The sequence below is a fragment of the Sceloporus undulatus genome, chromosome 3, assembly GCF_019175285.1.
Source record: "Sceloporus undulatus isolate JIND9_A2432 ecotype Alabama chromosome 3, SceUnd_v1.1, whole genome shotgun sequence".
Lineage (NCBI taxonomy): Eukaryota > Metazoa > Chordata > Lepidosauria > Squamata > Phrynosomatidae > Sceloporus > Sceloporus undulatus.
The window spans coordinates 10,970,823-10,985,655 of NC_056524.1; the positions used below are offsets into that span (position 1 = coordinate 10,970,823).

Sequence of the window (14,833 nt, forward strand, 5' to 3'; positions counted from 1 at the left end):
ATCTGTGAAAGCTGAGTTGAGAATTGACCCTAAATTTCCTGAATCCAAGCCCAACAAAAGTTGATCACTCTTGCATGCGAGAATTCCAGATTCAATTTATTTTTTCTAGAGCAGTAATTCTAAGCATACTTTTGGGGATTAGGTTTGGGATTAAGTGAAACCTTGTTCTGAACAAGGATGCATAGTGTTGTGCCGTGAGATTATTAACCTGGAGATGATTTGTTGACTATTGGCTGCTAGACTGTAACATGTTTGTAAAACACATAAGCATTCAGTCACTGTGTGTCTTTCTTTTTGTAAAAAAAAACAGGTATAGTTGCCTGAAGTGTGGCTGTTCTGGTGACAGCAAGGAAGCAAACTACAGATATCGACTGTCTTTGGAAGTAGCTGACACTCAGAGTGTGTTTGAAGTGACAGTATTCGGAAGCTGTTTAGATGTTTACTTTGGAGTTACAGCAAAAGGCCTGCAGAGGTGAAAAATGTTTATTTCTATTTTTATTTGCTTTCTGAAATGTGTGAGCCTGTGATTTAATTATAACTAAGAGTTGAAGTGCATTTTGCTGCTTGGATACCAAGCAGAGACATATTAATAGGGACAATTAATAGGGACAATTAAAGCCGTGCACCTATAAAAATTTGTATACATTTAGCTTGTTATTTTCCATTGAGTTCGTTTCAAGTTATGGGAAACCTTTCAATGACAAGCCTCCAAGAGCCCTGGTCCTCAGCTGCTCTGCTCAGTTCTTGAAAATTCAGAGCTGTAGCTTCTTTGATTGAAATAATCCACATTTAATGCAGTTTCCTCTTTTCCTACCGCCTGATTTGTTTTTTAGCAGTCCATGGGATCCACATAACTTTTCTCCAATTCCACATTTTATATATGTTTAGCAGTCTACTATATATCAGTGGAGAATAGTGCCAAATTTGGAACTAAAATGTGGGTTTGAATCCCATACTAAATACTGGATCTGCCAGTTGATCTTGAGAATTATCCCCTGATTCAAGCTTTAGTTTGTAAGAAACTAGGAGCATACTTGTAACCCTTCATTCCTGTATTAAAAATAATTTCAGATCTTCATCCACAAAAATCAAATTCTGCACTGAAAAGTATAAGCGAGTACAAAGAGAATCCTTCCTGTATAATTTAAACTGTTTTGCAGGATTTGAACTTTGTTGCTCAAAAAATAAATGAGTAAAAGATAAGGAATCAATAAAGTGTTCTGAAAGCATGGCCAGAGGCCAAAAGAAAAAGCTACTTGTACACTCCAGAGTCTACGTTCATGAGCTGTTGCAGTGACACCAATAAGGGCTAAACATTTCCTTTTTTTTCCAAAGGGGAATAAAGACACTCAGAAATTGTGATTATCTGACGTTCCATGAGCCATTTCTGTTGCTGAAGCTAAATAGAGCTGGCTCTGTAAAATGCGCTAGTTTTCAGGATTATGTCTCTTGTACAATTTACAAAGCTCTTGTAGGTTCTAGACATAGTGACTTTGCTACTTTAGCTTCTTAAATTGTTTATTATTCTATTTTATTTAGTAAGTGCCTCATAAAATCAGTTCTTTAGTTCACACTATTCAAGCTTCTTCCTCATATTTCTGTGCATGTAACTGTCAGGTACTGAATCTGATCACTGGGTCCATCCAGCCCAGTGTTAGCAACTGCCAGTGATATAGGAGTAGGAGTAGGAATAAGAAGTAACAAAATATATATTTTTCTCTTTATTCCTGTTATTGTACAAAAAACAATTGTATTATATTGCACTGGAGAAGGGACTGGAAGGCAAAGAGAGACACTTACACACATACACACAAGCCAGCCTTGCAAAGCAACCAGGGGTTTTCCCCAGGGCTGGGGATTAGGAGTAGGAGTAAGGAATAAAGGAGTAAGATGTTTTTACAGGAGTAGGAGTAGCATTAAGAAAAAATATCTTACTCCAGATTAGGATAAGGAGTACCCCCAAAATCACAACTACTCCCCAACACTGGCTCTTAGGAAGAGGCCTTTCTCAGATCTGCCATTTATGACCCCTTCATGGATTAGTGAGATACCAGGGGTTGTCCCAGAAACCTGATGCAAAGGATCAACATGTCTGCCAAGCACTTTATGGGTTCAAAAGAGCAGTACAAGTAAGTGACTGTAATAAAGAGCAGGTGTCATGTGGGAGTGAGAATCTGGTATTGTGAATAGGCATTGCAAGCCTGGCACACATCACGCTTCTGCTATAGTGACTGAGGTTTCACGGGGATTGAGGGAAATACTCCTGTGTATTTTATATGTCTTACTGATACGCTGAACTGTAGTTCCCATATTTTTCAGCTTGATAACACATTGCAGAGCAATCCTGTCTTTTAGAAGCTAATCACACTGGGGACTTATCGCCAAGTAAATAGGCTTAGGATTGCAGCCCAGAAAATGAAAAATGGCATTTGAAATGTGGATGTTGAACGAATCACACCTGAACTCCCTCTAGAAGCTGAAATGACTAAAGTGAGGCTGTTGTATTTTGAACATATCATGAGATGGCAATGACTCATTGAAAAAAATGATAATGCTTGGTAAAAGAGTGTTTACTTGTGAGGGAGTGAACAGGCAGGCCCAGCTCCACCAGGGCTAGCCTGAAGAAGAAGAGCCCTTCCTCCAGTCCATCTGCCTTGGCCCAGGCCTCAGAGGGAGAGAATAACCACTGGAACTCATCCCCTTTCCCACCACCATTCCCTTCTCCTTTTGTGTCGTGTCTTTTAGATTGTAAGCCTGAAGGCAGGGGACCATCTAATTAAAAATAATAATTGTAAGCCACTCTGATAGCCTTTAGGGCTGAAGGGAGGGGTATAAATACCATAAATAGATAATAAAATAAAGTGCAAGCCATTCAGAAACAAGGGAGATTCCACTACAGGTGGATTTGAGAGGAGGGGCAGGTTTGTTCTCTGCTGCTGCAAAGGATAGGACCTGACGTAATGGTTTGAAGTTATAGGAAAGTAGATTTTGCTTGAATGTTAGAAGGAACTTCTTGACAATAAGAGCAGTTTTGCAATGGAGCCAATTGCCTGGAGCAATGGAGAGTTCTTCTCTGGAGGTCTTTTAAAAGAGGCTTGGCAGCTACTGCTGGGGATGGTCTAGCTAGATTTCCTTCACTGAGCAGGGAGTTGGCTTCTGTGGACCATGAGGCCTCCTCCAATTCTATGATTCAATCAGGGAAGGCATAGGTATCCTGAGTTTGTCAGACATGAGCATGGCAATTGAGGACAGAAGATCTTGGAGGTCTCTCAGTCACAAAGTCACTACCTGTATAAGATGAAGTCAACCTGACAGAAAATAACACCACAACATTTTGCTTGTATCATTTTACTACTTGTTTCCCCACCAATGTTGTTCCACACTTGCACCTGAACATCATAATAGATATCAGAGACAGGGTAGTATTCTGTCATATAATATTCATTATGGCTTTCATTTAAGGTACATTGAAAAACTGTGCCAAGAAGTAGGAGAGTCAGACAAGGATGCAACTCCAGATGTGCTGTTCCATGCAGTTGAAAGCTGTTTCATTGGAAAGAAATTTGTCTTCGGAGTTAAGGTACCTTCTTTCCCTTAGATGTAGCACACTCAGAATGCACAGTTCAGGCAAGACAAAATGATAAGTTTTCTTTGCACTCTCCTTCTGTACATATATAGGTTTTCAAATAACATAGAGTCCCACCATCATGTCACTTGTCCTACCAATTGGATGGAACACCATGTGAATGGAAATGTCGAACTAGCTAATTACCTGCCATATGTCTAAAATTGCCCAGCACCTTCAGTTGCAGTGGGTAATGGCTAAGGGTTCTGAACTTAAGCCTCTAGGCAACAAAGAATTCCATGCAGGCAAGCTAGGATAGAAAAAAGATGGAGTACTCCATTCTTCCTCTTTAACCAAGACAGAGATGTAGTAGCTTGCTTCAAGAGGAGGTAACTCTTTGTTTCTACCTTCACAGCCCCCAGCAGGCTAGTCATTTTTTCTGATTTTATTTACTCAACATGATGTCTGGCTAAGATTTAACAGATCCTCTCCATGCAGAGAAAGTCACAGAACACTAGGAATCCCATGATTCCCACCCCTCTTAAGAAATCCTCCCTGGACTCAGACTAGTTTAAAATATCCTCTTTCTGGTCATGGCTGTAGACTAGATAGCCTCTGATGATGCTCACAGAACTTTCATATGAGACAAGGGGGCTAAACAGACTGCCCCTTTGGAGAGGCCTGCTGCCGTCCCTTTCAGCAGCAACTACAAAAAGCAGCTCCTTTTTGCACTGCAGAAAGGGTGCCTTTGCCGCTGTGGCAGCCAACACCTGCTGGTGCTCCTTTTGGCACTACGTCATCTGGACGCATGGTAAAGCGCACAGCGTGATGGTGTCAGGGAAGCCTCAGGATAAGCGTAGTGTGGACGCCATGCCCCCACTTTGCCCTGATACTGGCATATAACGCCAGTCTGTACAGCCTCTTACTTTCTGGATACATTTCAGTCCAGGTTTCAATCTAATTTGAACAGCACAATTTCCTGGCTTTCACTGTATTGAAATGGAAATCAAGTAATGAGACAAAGGTATGTTTTTGTTCTCACTATTTTATTTTATTTTTTGTTCTGCCTTTCTCCCAGAAACGGACCAAAGGTGGCTCACAAGTAAAACCATTTAAAATTTTACAATAAAATATTTAAAATCAATTAAAATCAACTAACTAAAAACAGTATAAAATTCCATAAACGTACAAAACTTAAAATTATAACTAAAGCACACACCCCATATAAAAATCTCACCGGCACAATTATATATGAAAAGGCTGCTTGAATAAAAACCTCTTTGCTTGCCTGCAAAGGAAAAGCAGGGGGGGCGGTCTGCCTAGACTTCAGCGCCATCAATCATGGTTTCATGATTTTGGAGCAGTTCTCTGACATAAGAATGGTGAGCACTGCTTTGAAGGTTTTGCAAATGTACTTGCTATTGCTGTTGCTATGATGACCCTAATAGCAATAGCATTTATATTTCTATGCTGCTTCATGTGAACTGAGCACTTTCTAAGTGGTTTAGAACTTGTAAGCCAGTTGCCTCCAACAAGCTGGGCACTCATTTTACCGCCCTACGAAAGGTTGGAAGGCTGAGAGGCTTGACAGACCAGTGTTATACGCCAGCACAGGTGGCATCACGGCATGTCTTCAGCGCAGCATTTACATGAGCTGCGCCAAAGAAGGAGCAAAAAGCCACTGCTGATGAGGGTTCCCTTTCTGTGACACAAAAAGGAGCCTCTTTTTGCAGCTTCTTTTTGCATTGCAGAAAGGCCAGATCAGGGCCGCGGTGTGTGATTGCTGCAGCCCCAATCCAGTGAGGAAAGGGGCGGCATGAAGCCACCCCTTAAGGGTGGTCTGTTGAGCCCCTGAGTCAACCTGAAGCCCTCTGGGATTGAATTTACAACATTGTGGCTGCAGTACCGGCATTTAACTACTGCACCACCAGTAGTTAGATTTGCTTAGGCAAGTCTATCATGGGATTTTCTGAGGCTGAAATAATACGACTAGCCCAAGATTGCCCAGTGGGTTTTCATGGCCAAGCAGGGAACAAATCCTGATCTCCAGAGTCCTAGTCCTACACTCAAGCCACTACACCACACTGGCTCTTCCAGTATGAAGTATTAGTATTCTCACTCACCTACGTTAACGTCTGCATGAAACCACAGAATGGAGTCAATATTATTATTAATAGGCCACTAGGAGTGTGTCTTTATTAGCAAACTAACAATATGCGGTTCTATTTCTCATTATCACTGCAAGTAGGTGTCATTGTACTGAACCAAGGCATGGCCTTAACAAAAGATGAGAGCAAACAAACTGAAGCTTAGTTGTTGAGAGATGTCAGGGTCATTGTTAATGGCCCATCTCTGCCTAGCTAAATGGGGTGCAACCAGTTCTAGATGGGTTAATACTTTTCCTCAATGAAAAGGTATGCAGCTTAGAAATTGTCTTGGGTCCTTCATTCATTGGAGACCCATGTGACCTGTCTCATATGTACTATCTTCTGTCAATTTCAGCTAGTGGTCTAGCTGTGATCATATCTGGATAGAAATAGCCCATCTTCAGTGCTCTTTCCTCTGGCAAGGTAGAGGAGATTACTGCAGTGTGCCTTAGTTTGGGCTGAACTAAGTTAAAACATTTTTGTTCCCAAAATCTTTGGGATCCTGGAGTTTTCTTTCAACTCTGTCTATTTATTTATTTTTATAATTAAATTGTTAAACATGTTTTTAAACTGCTATATTATTTCTTGATGTGTAATATCTTAAATTTGATTTATATTGGTTGTTTTTCTCTCTGTGCCATCCTATGATCTTGTGAGATCAAACAAGATATAAATACATTAATGTGTTTCCAGTGGATTCTTCTGCTGTTCTGAAACAGCAGCTTTCTGGTTTCCAGATCTTCACTGCCTAAAGTCCCAATGGATTTTACCTGTTCAGATCTAACTGGCTCTGACTGTATGATAGTCATACAGTTCTTTACTCCAAACACTTCTGAATAGGATCAAACATGACATAGTAGCACAGATGGAACTGCAAGCTTCAGTATGCATCTACACTGTAGAAATAATGCAGTTTGACATCACTTTAAGTACTGTAGCTTCTTCCTATGGAATCCTGGGATTGTGTAGTTTTACAAGGTCTTTAGCCTTCTCTGCCAAAGAGTGCTAGTGCCTCAAAAACTACAATTCCCAGGATCCTGTAGAATGGAGTCATGGCAGCTAAAATGGTGTCAAAATGTATTATTTCTACAGTGTAGATGAAACCTGACTCAGCATTAAAACATCCCCATTGTTCCTGTGTTAAAAGGCTATTTAAATTGTGATATTGTTTCCTAAGAATACAGATTTTAAATAAGAGGTGTTTAATATAGAACCTCTTAATATAATGGGCTGGAGAAGTGAGCAATGAGATGCAGTGTGGTGTAGTGGTTTGAGCAATGGACTGTGATTCTGGAGACCAGGGTTCAAATTCTGGTTCATGTAAACCTACTGGGTGACCTTGGCAAGTCAGTCTTTCAACCTCAGAAGATGGCAATGGCAAACCAGCTTTGAAAAAACTTGGCAAGAACCCCCCCCCCCCAAATAGATTGCATTTCGGTCCATAAGTTGGAAACAACTTGAAGGCACACAACAACAACAGGAGTGAGGACAGCTTTCACTAGTGCACATTGACTTCACATTTCCTTAGTCCTGTCCACTTCCTTCTCCCATTTCCTTACCTGCTACTCTGTGCCAGCACAGAGCCCAGGTATGTGGCTGCAAAAGATAATGACAAAAAGAGAACTGAGAGATGTGCTTCAGAGCTTGAGAACTTATCTCTCTAAAGTATTTGACATTGCCTTATTCAAAACTGAGATTTTATAGTACAGAGGTGAAATGCCTTCTGTTTGTTTTCTTGCAGGATTATTACAAGCCAGAGAGCACCACATCCTTGCAAAATGACTGCCAAACCAACAGGTATCCCAGAGCTATCATTGCTTGTCAAATGTTCATACCTAACTCTGGGCTCATCGGCAATACAGTTATCCATTATCTTGAGCAGCGCCAAAGTTCTCATTTCAAGCAGGGACATGGAAACATTAAGCCTCCTGATCTCTTCATGGCATTTGACCAATCAAGTAGTGAACTCAGCAGCTTGCCTGGCTCTAGTGACTTGGGCACGGCTCCATCATGTTCTGCAGATGGTCTTTCAGTTCTCTGGCCCCAGTCATTTAGGTTGACTTCCTCCCCTGTTTCTTCAGGAACAGCAGAAGATCCTATAGATCTTATTCTAAGCAGGAAGGCCTATAGTAGGCAAAAATGGGAAGATAATCCAGTTTCTTTGTCTAGCCATTTGGTCTACAACTCCCAGGAGCATAGTTTGACTGCGACTAAGAGAAATGTACAGGAAGATAAGAAAAGCCATTTGTATTCTAGTCAAAAGAACTGTATTGCCATAAAGAGTCAACCAGAAAGTGATTCCTCCTTAGGAAGAGAAGGTGGTAAATTGTTACAAAACCCACTAGAATCAGAGGAAAAGAACATGTGCAATGAAATTAGCATGCAACACAACTATTGTCTTAAAAAATCCTGCACCCATTTGCTTCATCAGAGTTATGACACTTCTCTTTGTTTCCCTGCTTCATCTTCCATTCATCTTCCATCTAGAGAAGATGCAAACTCTGAAGAAGCTCCCTGGGTTTGGGATGAACTGCCATCCTCTGAAAGCTTAAATGAATTCATTGCCAAATTTGAAAGCGACAAAGCCTTGGTGTTGCCAACAAAGGTTAATGGACAGGTACATTTCCCCAGCCATGGGGCTGATGAATTCCATGGGCATTTTAATCAGTTGTCTCCCAAGCCAGGCATTTTTCATGTCAATTTGAAGACTGGGCAACCAGGTGAGAAGTTGCAGGTACTAGTGGAGAAGGTAGAAAGGCACAAAGAAAATGTTCTTCCTTGTCACCAGGTTAACTTTTTGTCATCCTGCAGCAGCCAGGAATCTCACCAAGATGCCTTTTACAGTTCTTTATCCAGTAATGGAAAGAAAAAATTGGTGTGCCTATCCCATCAACAGCCACTCCTTTTGCCTTCATCTTCCTTAATGGAAGTAAAACCTCCTCATTCAGAAGAAAGTTGTTTGAAATCTGAGGAAGGAGTTGACCAAGATATCAGTAGTTCCAAGAATTGCCATTCCATTTCTTGTTTAAAGTGTTCCAGCAAGTGCCTAGAAAACTCTTGTTTACAAGCCAGATACACAACAGCCTGTTTAAATAGTAAAGATGATGGCATGAAGAAAGAAAAAGGAAATATTTTTGTTAATCTAAACCAGAGTACAGAGATCACAAAAATTCAGGGAGACATTTCCACTTCAGGAACCTGTAAAAAATCCAGTGGTGTTGGTGAACCAAAGGAAGACCTACTCTTTCAGGTTGATGGATGCAGTTTTAAAGTGGATGATGGCAGCTTTCTGCAGAAGTGCTCTGATAGCCATGAGCTTAGTTTCAATGCTTCAGCTGATCTCTTTGATAGTACTAGAGAAACAGAAGCCACTGTGGGAAAATTAAATTCAGCCCAGGAAGATCCACTGACCAAACAGTGTATAACATCTGAATTTACACCAAGAGAGCTAAATGGTAGCTGGAATAAATCCTCTTCAAGCAGCATGCTCACTATTTCTGACTCCAAAAGAAACAGTCCAGTTACTGGCTTAATATCTGGGTCAGAACACACCCCTTCAGGTTCCCTGGATTTCATACCTAATTCTCAGTCCACTCCCCTTGCTAGGCCTTGTCTACAAGTAAGGCTCCCTAGGGGAAAAGAATCCATACTTAGTGAATTGCCACTGAATAAATTGTCTTGGGTTGGAGCCAAATGTAAAAGACTCCGGCCTGCATTGGGAAACCCTTCAGTAAAACGACTGGTCAGCAAATTCTTGCAGTGCAGAAGGACAAGTGAAGCATCTGATTGTCAGCAGATATGGGCTAATGATAGCCCAGCCCAAAGAATGTCTGAAAATGTTGATGAAGAATGGATTCCCCCCTCGGAGAAAAAACAAGTACAGCCTCTTGGGATCCAGAATGGAAAAGTGTTGAAGAGAAGGAGGAACCTGGTGAGGAACAGTGCTGACTGTCCAGCCGTAGAAAAGGCTACTCTTTCCAAAAACAAAGTAAGGTGTGAGATCCCAAGGAGTCCCACCAGGTTAATGAGGGTGGAGTTATCTCCCAAAAATCCAACAGTGCTGAGATTTGAGAGACATCCCATGTACAAAGACGATGCTAGTTGCAGGCAGATAGTGAATGGATCTCCTGGCTTCTCTGCCTTTTCAAATGTCAAATCAAACCTGTCTTCCACACCTTGCCCCATGGCTAACGTTACACACCCCATGGCTAACGTTACAAGTTGGTCTCTGGAACTGTTCACGGATAACAGCCAGCTCCTCAGTATGGATGCCCTGTTCCCAACGCCATCTGCTTGAATGTCAACTTTCCTTGTGTAAAATGACCTTTTTCTTAAAATGGTTTTTTGTGCTCATCATTCCCAGTCAGGGGAATGGGGAAGGGCTGATTTAATTTAAAAGAGGGAGAGGGTCAAATATGAACTGGCCGTTTATCCTCTCAGCACTTTTAAATAATGAATTCTTTCTACTTGGATTGAGCATTACATAACTACTTCTTAGCAAATGAAATAAAAAGTTGATTCCACCTTTGGGGCTTTGAATTAATAACCCTGGTGTGAATAACTGCTGTATGCTTAGCATTCACAGAATTGAATCAACACTGCACCACAAAGAAGCAATCTTATGCTAAGCAGAGATTGCTCTGGGGCCAAACTCCCATCTCTGCTTCCCCTGTAGCCTTTGGCCTGAGTTCTGTTGGGGTACTATGCCAGTGCAACTGAAATTTGTGCTTTTGACATGATTGCCAAAGGAGAGGTCTTAACAAAAGTGGTTCTCTGGCAGCCCAACAATCTGTTGTGGTCCTAGTGGGATGCTCAGGCACAGACCTGTCACTGCTCCCGGGTTGGTCATCTCTGTCTTCTCCACAATCCCATGTGAGTATATCAAAGACACCTTCTTCCCAGCTGGTTCTTGGTGGTGTTCTGGCCTTTATTTCACTCCTAGATGGCAGATAATGCTTGTACATCCATGGGAAAAGGTAGAAATAGAATCAGAGTTGGAAGGGGCCTTGTAGACCATCAAGCCCAACTCCCTGTAGGTTCTCCAGCTACAGCAGCCCTGCACAGTTAAGCAGTAGGTAGGGGCCAAATTTAAAATAGGCTAAACTTCTTTGGGCTGCAGCCTTCAGAGTCCTGCACAGTGAATGGGGAACAATGCAGTCCCCCTCCCTGCACCGGGCGACACCAAGCTGCCACTGTGCCCACCGTTAACAGCCCTCATGGACAGAGCACAGAATTGAGGCACCAGGCAGTTCTCTCCCTCAACGCTGCCTCGGTTCCGCACTCCATCTGCAAAGGTTGCATTGGGCAGAGAGAAGCAGGGAAGAAAACGGCCACTCCTTGTGAACTGGCAAAGTGCCCATTGTAATAATGGCAGCAGTTCTGGCAGTTGTTCCCTGGATCACAGCCACCAACATCCTGCTCTGGAGTAGACAATGATAATGGGTGATATGATAGCCCTGTTTAAATATCTGAAGGGATGTCATTGAGAACGGAGCAAGCTTGTTTTCAGCTGCTTCAGAGACTAGGACCCAGAGCAGTGGTTTCAAACTACAGGAAAAGAGATTTCATCTCAGCATTTTGAGGAACTTCCTGACAGTAAGAGCTGTTCAACAGTGGAAGACACTCCCTTGGAGAGTGGTGGAGTCTCCTTTGGAGAGCTTTAAGCATCTGTTGGAAGGGCTTCAATTGTGAATTCCTGCATAGCAGGGGGTTGGACTGGATGGCCCTTGGGGTCTATTCCAACTATGATTCTATGATAGCAATAGCAAGTACATTTCTATACTGCTTATCAGTGCACTTAAGCACTCCCTAAGAAGTTTACAAAGTGTAAGCTAATTGCCCCCTCACTTTAGCAACCTCCTCGGAAGGATGCAAGCCTGAATCGAGCTTGAGCCCTTTCGCTGGTATTGAACTCACAGCTTTATGGTTTGTGAGTGACTGGCTGCAGTACAGGCATTTAACCACTGCGCCACTAGGACTCCTGACCTTTGGAGGCCACCCAAAATCCTTTGATGAGATGCATGTTCTGCAGGCCTGAGCTACAGCATTCCCAGTTGGTAGATGTCCAGCCAAATTCTCATGAAGTTGTGCACAGAACAGCCTTTTCTACTTAGAAAATATTTCTTCACAGGAAATGCTGTTTCCAGTACAGAAAAGACCACCATTTTCTTGCAGTGGGAAGAAAAATGTTAAAATTGCTCATTGCTTTCTTCAAAAAGAAACTTTAGCGAAGCATCTCTACTTCAAAGCACCATAAAGTGCAGCTCTGAGTTTAACCACACTGCAGAATTAAAACAGTTTGACACCTCTTTACCTGCCATGACTCTATCCTACAGATTCCTGGGATTTATAGTGTGGTGAAATATTCAACCTGGTCTGTGAGAGAGTTCTGGTGCCTTACTAAACTACAAATCCCAGGATTCTGTAGGATAAGTGTCATGACAGTTAAAGTGGTGTCAGATTGCTTTAATTCTGCAATGTGGCTACACCCTCAATACAAGTGCTACTTGTTGGAGAGGAGCTTTACCCCACCAGGATGTCTGTTTATAGTACTGGAGGTTCCTAAAACAACTCACTGATTTTATACTACACTTCATTCTGTATATTCTTTATACAAAAGGATGGGATAGAGAGGTTGCCTTGGAACTAGTACTATTGATTGTAGCTGCTCTTTTCTATTTGTGGGGAGATTTGTTAGGCTTTAGTGTGCAGCTGTGGGAAATGAAAGCAACATCTGGAGTGCAGTTGTTTAAAAAAACATGCTTATGGAACAATGCATGGCAGATTGAGTGGAGTTAAAAATGGACTTGACTCAAGGCACTGCATGCTTACATTTTGCTTGATGTGAGAGCCTTGAAGGCCGCCCCTTGTAGCTATCCAAAAGTTTCCTGAAAGCTTTGGTATGCCTACAATTGCTCAAGATTGTTTGCAAGGAAGGATGGCATGCAGGTCCGTAAGTGCTGCAATGATTGAGCACTGATGCATAATCTGTTCGAGAGGAACAAAGAGGCAAAGTGGCATGCCAGTGATATACAACCCATTCAACCTATAGCACTGGTTGATAGCTGTTTAAGAACCTATAGCGAATCTCCTTGACAGGTGGAATGATTCTACCAAAATTCCCCTCCGTGATTCTTAGCAGGACTTCTAAGGTCTAAAACACGCTGCAGAAATAATCCAGTTTGAGACTCCTTTTATTGACCTGGCTCAATGCTGGGGAATTCTGGGAACTAGTTTTGTGAAACATTTAGCCTTCCCTGACAGAGCATCAGTACCATAATAGACCACAATTCCCAGGATTCCCTAGCACTGAGCCAGGGCAGTTAAAGCAGTATCAAACTGGATTATTTCTGCAGTTTTTGACCTAAGAGTCCTTAGCCAAAGACAGCATGGTGTATTGGTTTGAGTACCGGATGTATGATGGCTCTGAAAAACCAGATTCAAATCCCCACTCAGCCATGGAAACCCACTCAGGCTGCGCCCACACCAAAAATAATCCAGTTTGACACCACTTTAACTTCCATGGCTCTATCCTACGGAATCCTGGGATTTGTAGTTCTGTGAGACACAGACTTCTCTGTCAGAAGGATCTGATGCCACATGGAAATTAAAGTAGAGTCAAACTGGATTTTTTCTGCAGTTTGCATGTAGCCCATGTAACTTTGGGAAAACAGTACTCTCAGCCTCAGAGGAAGGCTATGGCAAACCTCTGAATAAATCTTGCCAAGAAATCCTAGAACAAATTAGAGTTAACTTGAAGATACATAAGAACAAATATGCTGCTTTTAATAAAAAAGGAGATGGCTTTGATATACTAGTTGAGAGTTAATGGGATGCAAATGAAAAGTATCTACAGTAGTTCAATTCTCATCACTGAATTCATTGGATGGTCCTAGACAAGTCTTTGATAAGACATTGAGTATATTTACCTGACCCTGAAGGCTAGAGACAGTCTGGGGATCCTATTGATCTACTGTCCACCCCGTGGCCTAACAGGCTTCCTGGATGAGCTGACATAGCTGGTCTCGGAGCTGGTGTTGCAGTCTCCCAGGCTACTCATCCTGGGAGACCTCAATATCCCCTTCGAGGCCAGCTCATTAGATCTAACAGGTGTAGCTCGGGACTGCCATGGGCCTGCCCCGAATAGTCTCGGGTCACCTTAGTTGATGATCTCCGTCTGGGCATCGACAGGGGAAGTGTGACCCTGCTGGTGCTCTTGAACCTCTCAGTGGCATTCGATACCATAGACCATGGTATCCTGGAACACCTGAGGGAGTTAGGCATCAGGGGCACTGCGCTCCAGTGGTTCCAGTCCTACCTCTTGGATAGATTCCAGATGGTGAGGCTGGGGGATAGTTGCTCCTCCAAGAGAGAGCTGACATCTGGCATCCCTCAGGGTGCCATCCTGTCCCCCATGCTATTTAACATTTACATGAACCCGCTGGGAGAGATCATCCGGAGACATGGGGCGCGGTGTTATCAGTACGCCCCATGTCTCTGGATCAATTAGTTGAAAATGCAGCAGCCAGATTGGTCACGGGAGCATCGAGTTTTGGCCATATAACACCAATACTAAAATCTCTGCAGTGGCTGCCGATTAGTTTCCGGGCACAATACAAAGTGTTGGTTATTACCTTTAAAGCCCTAAATGGCTTGGGCCCGAGTTACTTGAGGGAACTCCTCTCCCTACACAATCTGCCCCGCACACTCAGAATAACTGGGAAGAAATCACTAGACTACATAAATACCAGGCTAGTGACCACTTCTGACAGAGCATTTTCTGCCGTGGCCCCCAAGTTGTGGAATGATTTGCCGGAAGAGATCCGTCTCATGACCACCTTGGATGCTTTCAAGAAGGCACTGAAGACAGATCTCTTCTGGCAAGCCTACCCACCAAACCTGCTGTAGAATTCTCGCCTCTGACAGTATTGTATGTTTTTTATGAAGTTGACTGGCTGTAATGTATTGATAGTAAAGTATATATATTTTTATGCTATGTATTTAATATTGTTGAACTATGTTATTGTTGAAATTTGCTGACGGCTGTAATCCCGCCTCTATCCGCAGGGAGAGGCGGGAAATAGAAATTTATTATTATTATTATTATTATTATTATTATTAT

At 42.5% G+C, this 14,833-nt stretch overlaps 1 protein-coding gene across 2 annotated transcripts in view; it reads left to right on the plus strand.

The window, feature by feature from the left end:
* Positions 1-10,237, plus strand: part of DDIAS (DNA damage induced apoptosis suppressor) — a 19,192-nt gene extending 8,955 nt beyond the window's left edge. Inside the window, exons 4-7 of one of the 2 annotated variants that reach the window (XM_042458600.1) lie at positions 311-472; positions 3,463-3,580; positions 7,454-7,509; positions 8,524-10,237. In XM_042458600.1, the coding sequence (XP_042314534.1) occupies positions 311-472; positions 3,463-3,580; positions 7,454-7,509; positions 8,524-10,009 (1,822 nt within the window). In that variant the 3' untranslated portion in view covers positions 10,010-10,237. Of the gene's footprint in view, positions 1-310; positions 473-3,462; positions 3,581-7,453 lie in introns of both variants that reach the window. The other variant, XM_042458599.1, reaches the window with a different exon arrangement.
* The last annotated feature ends 4,596 nt before the right edge of the window (positions 10,238-14,833 follow it).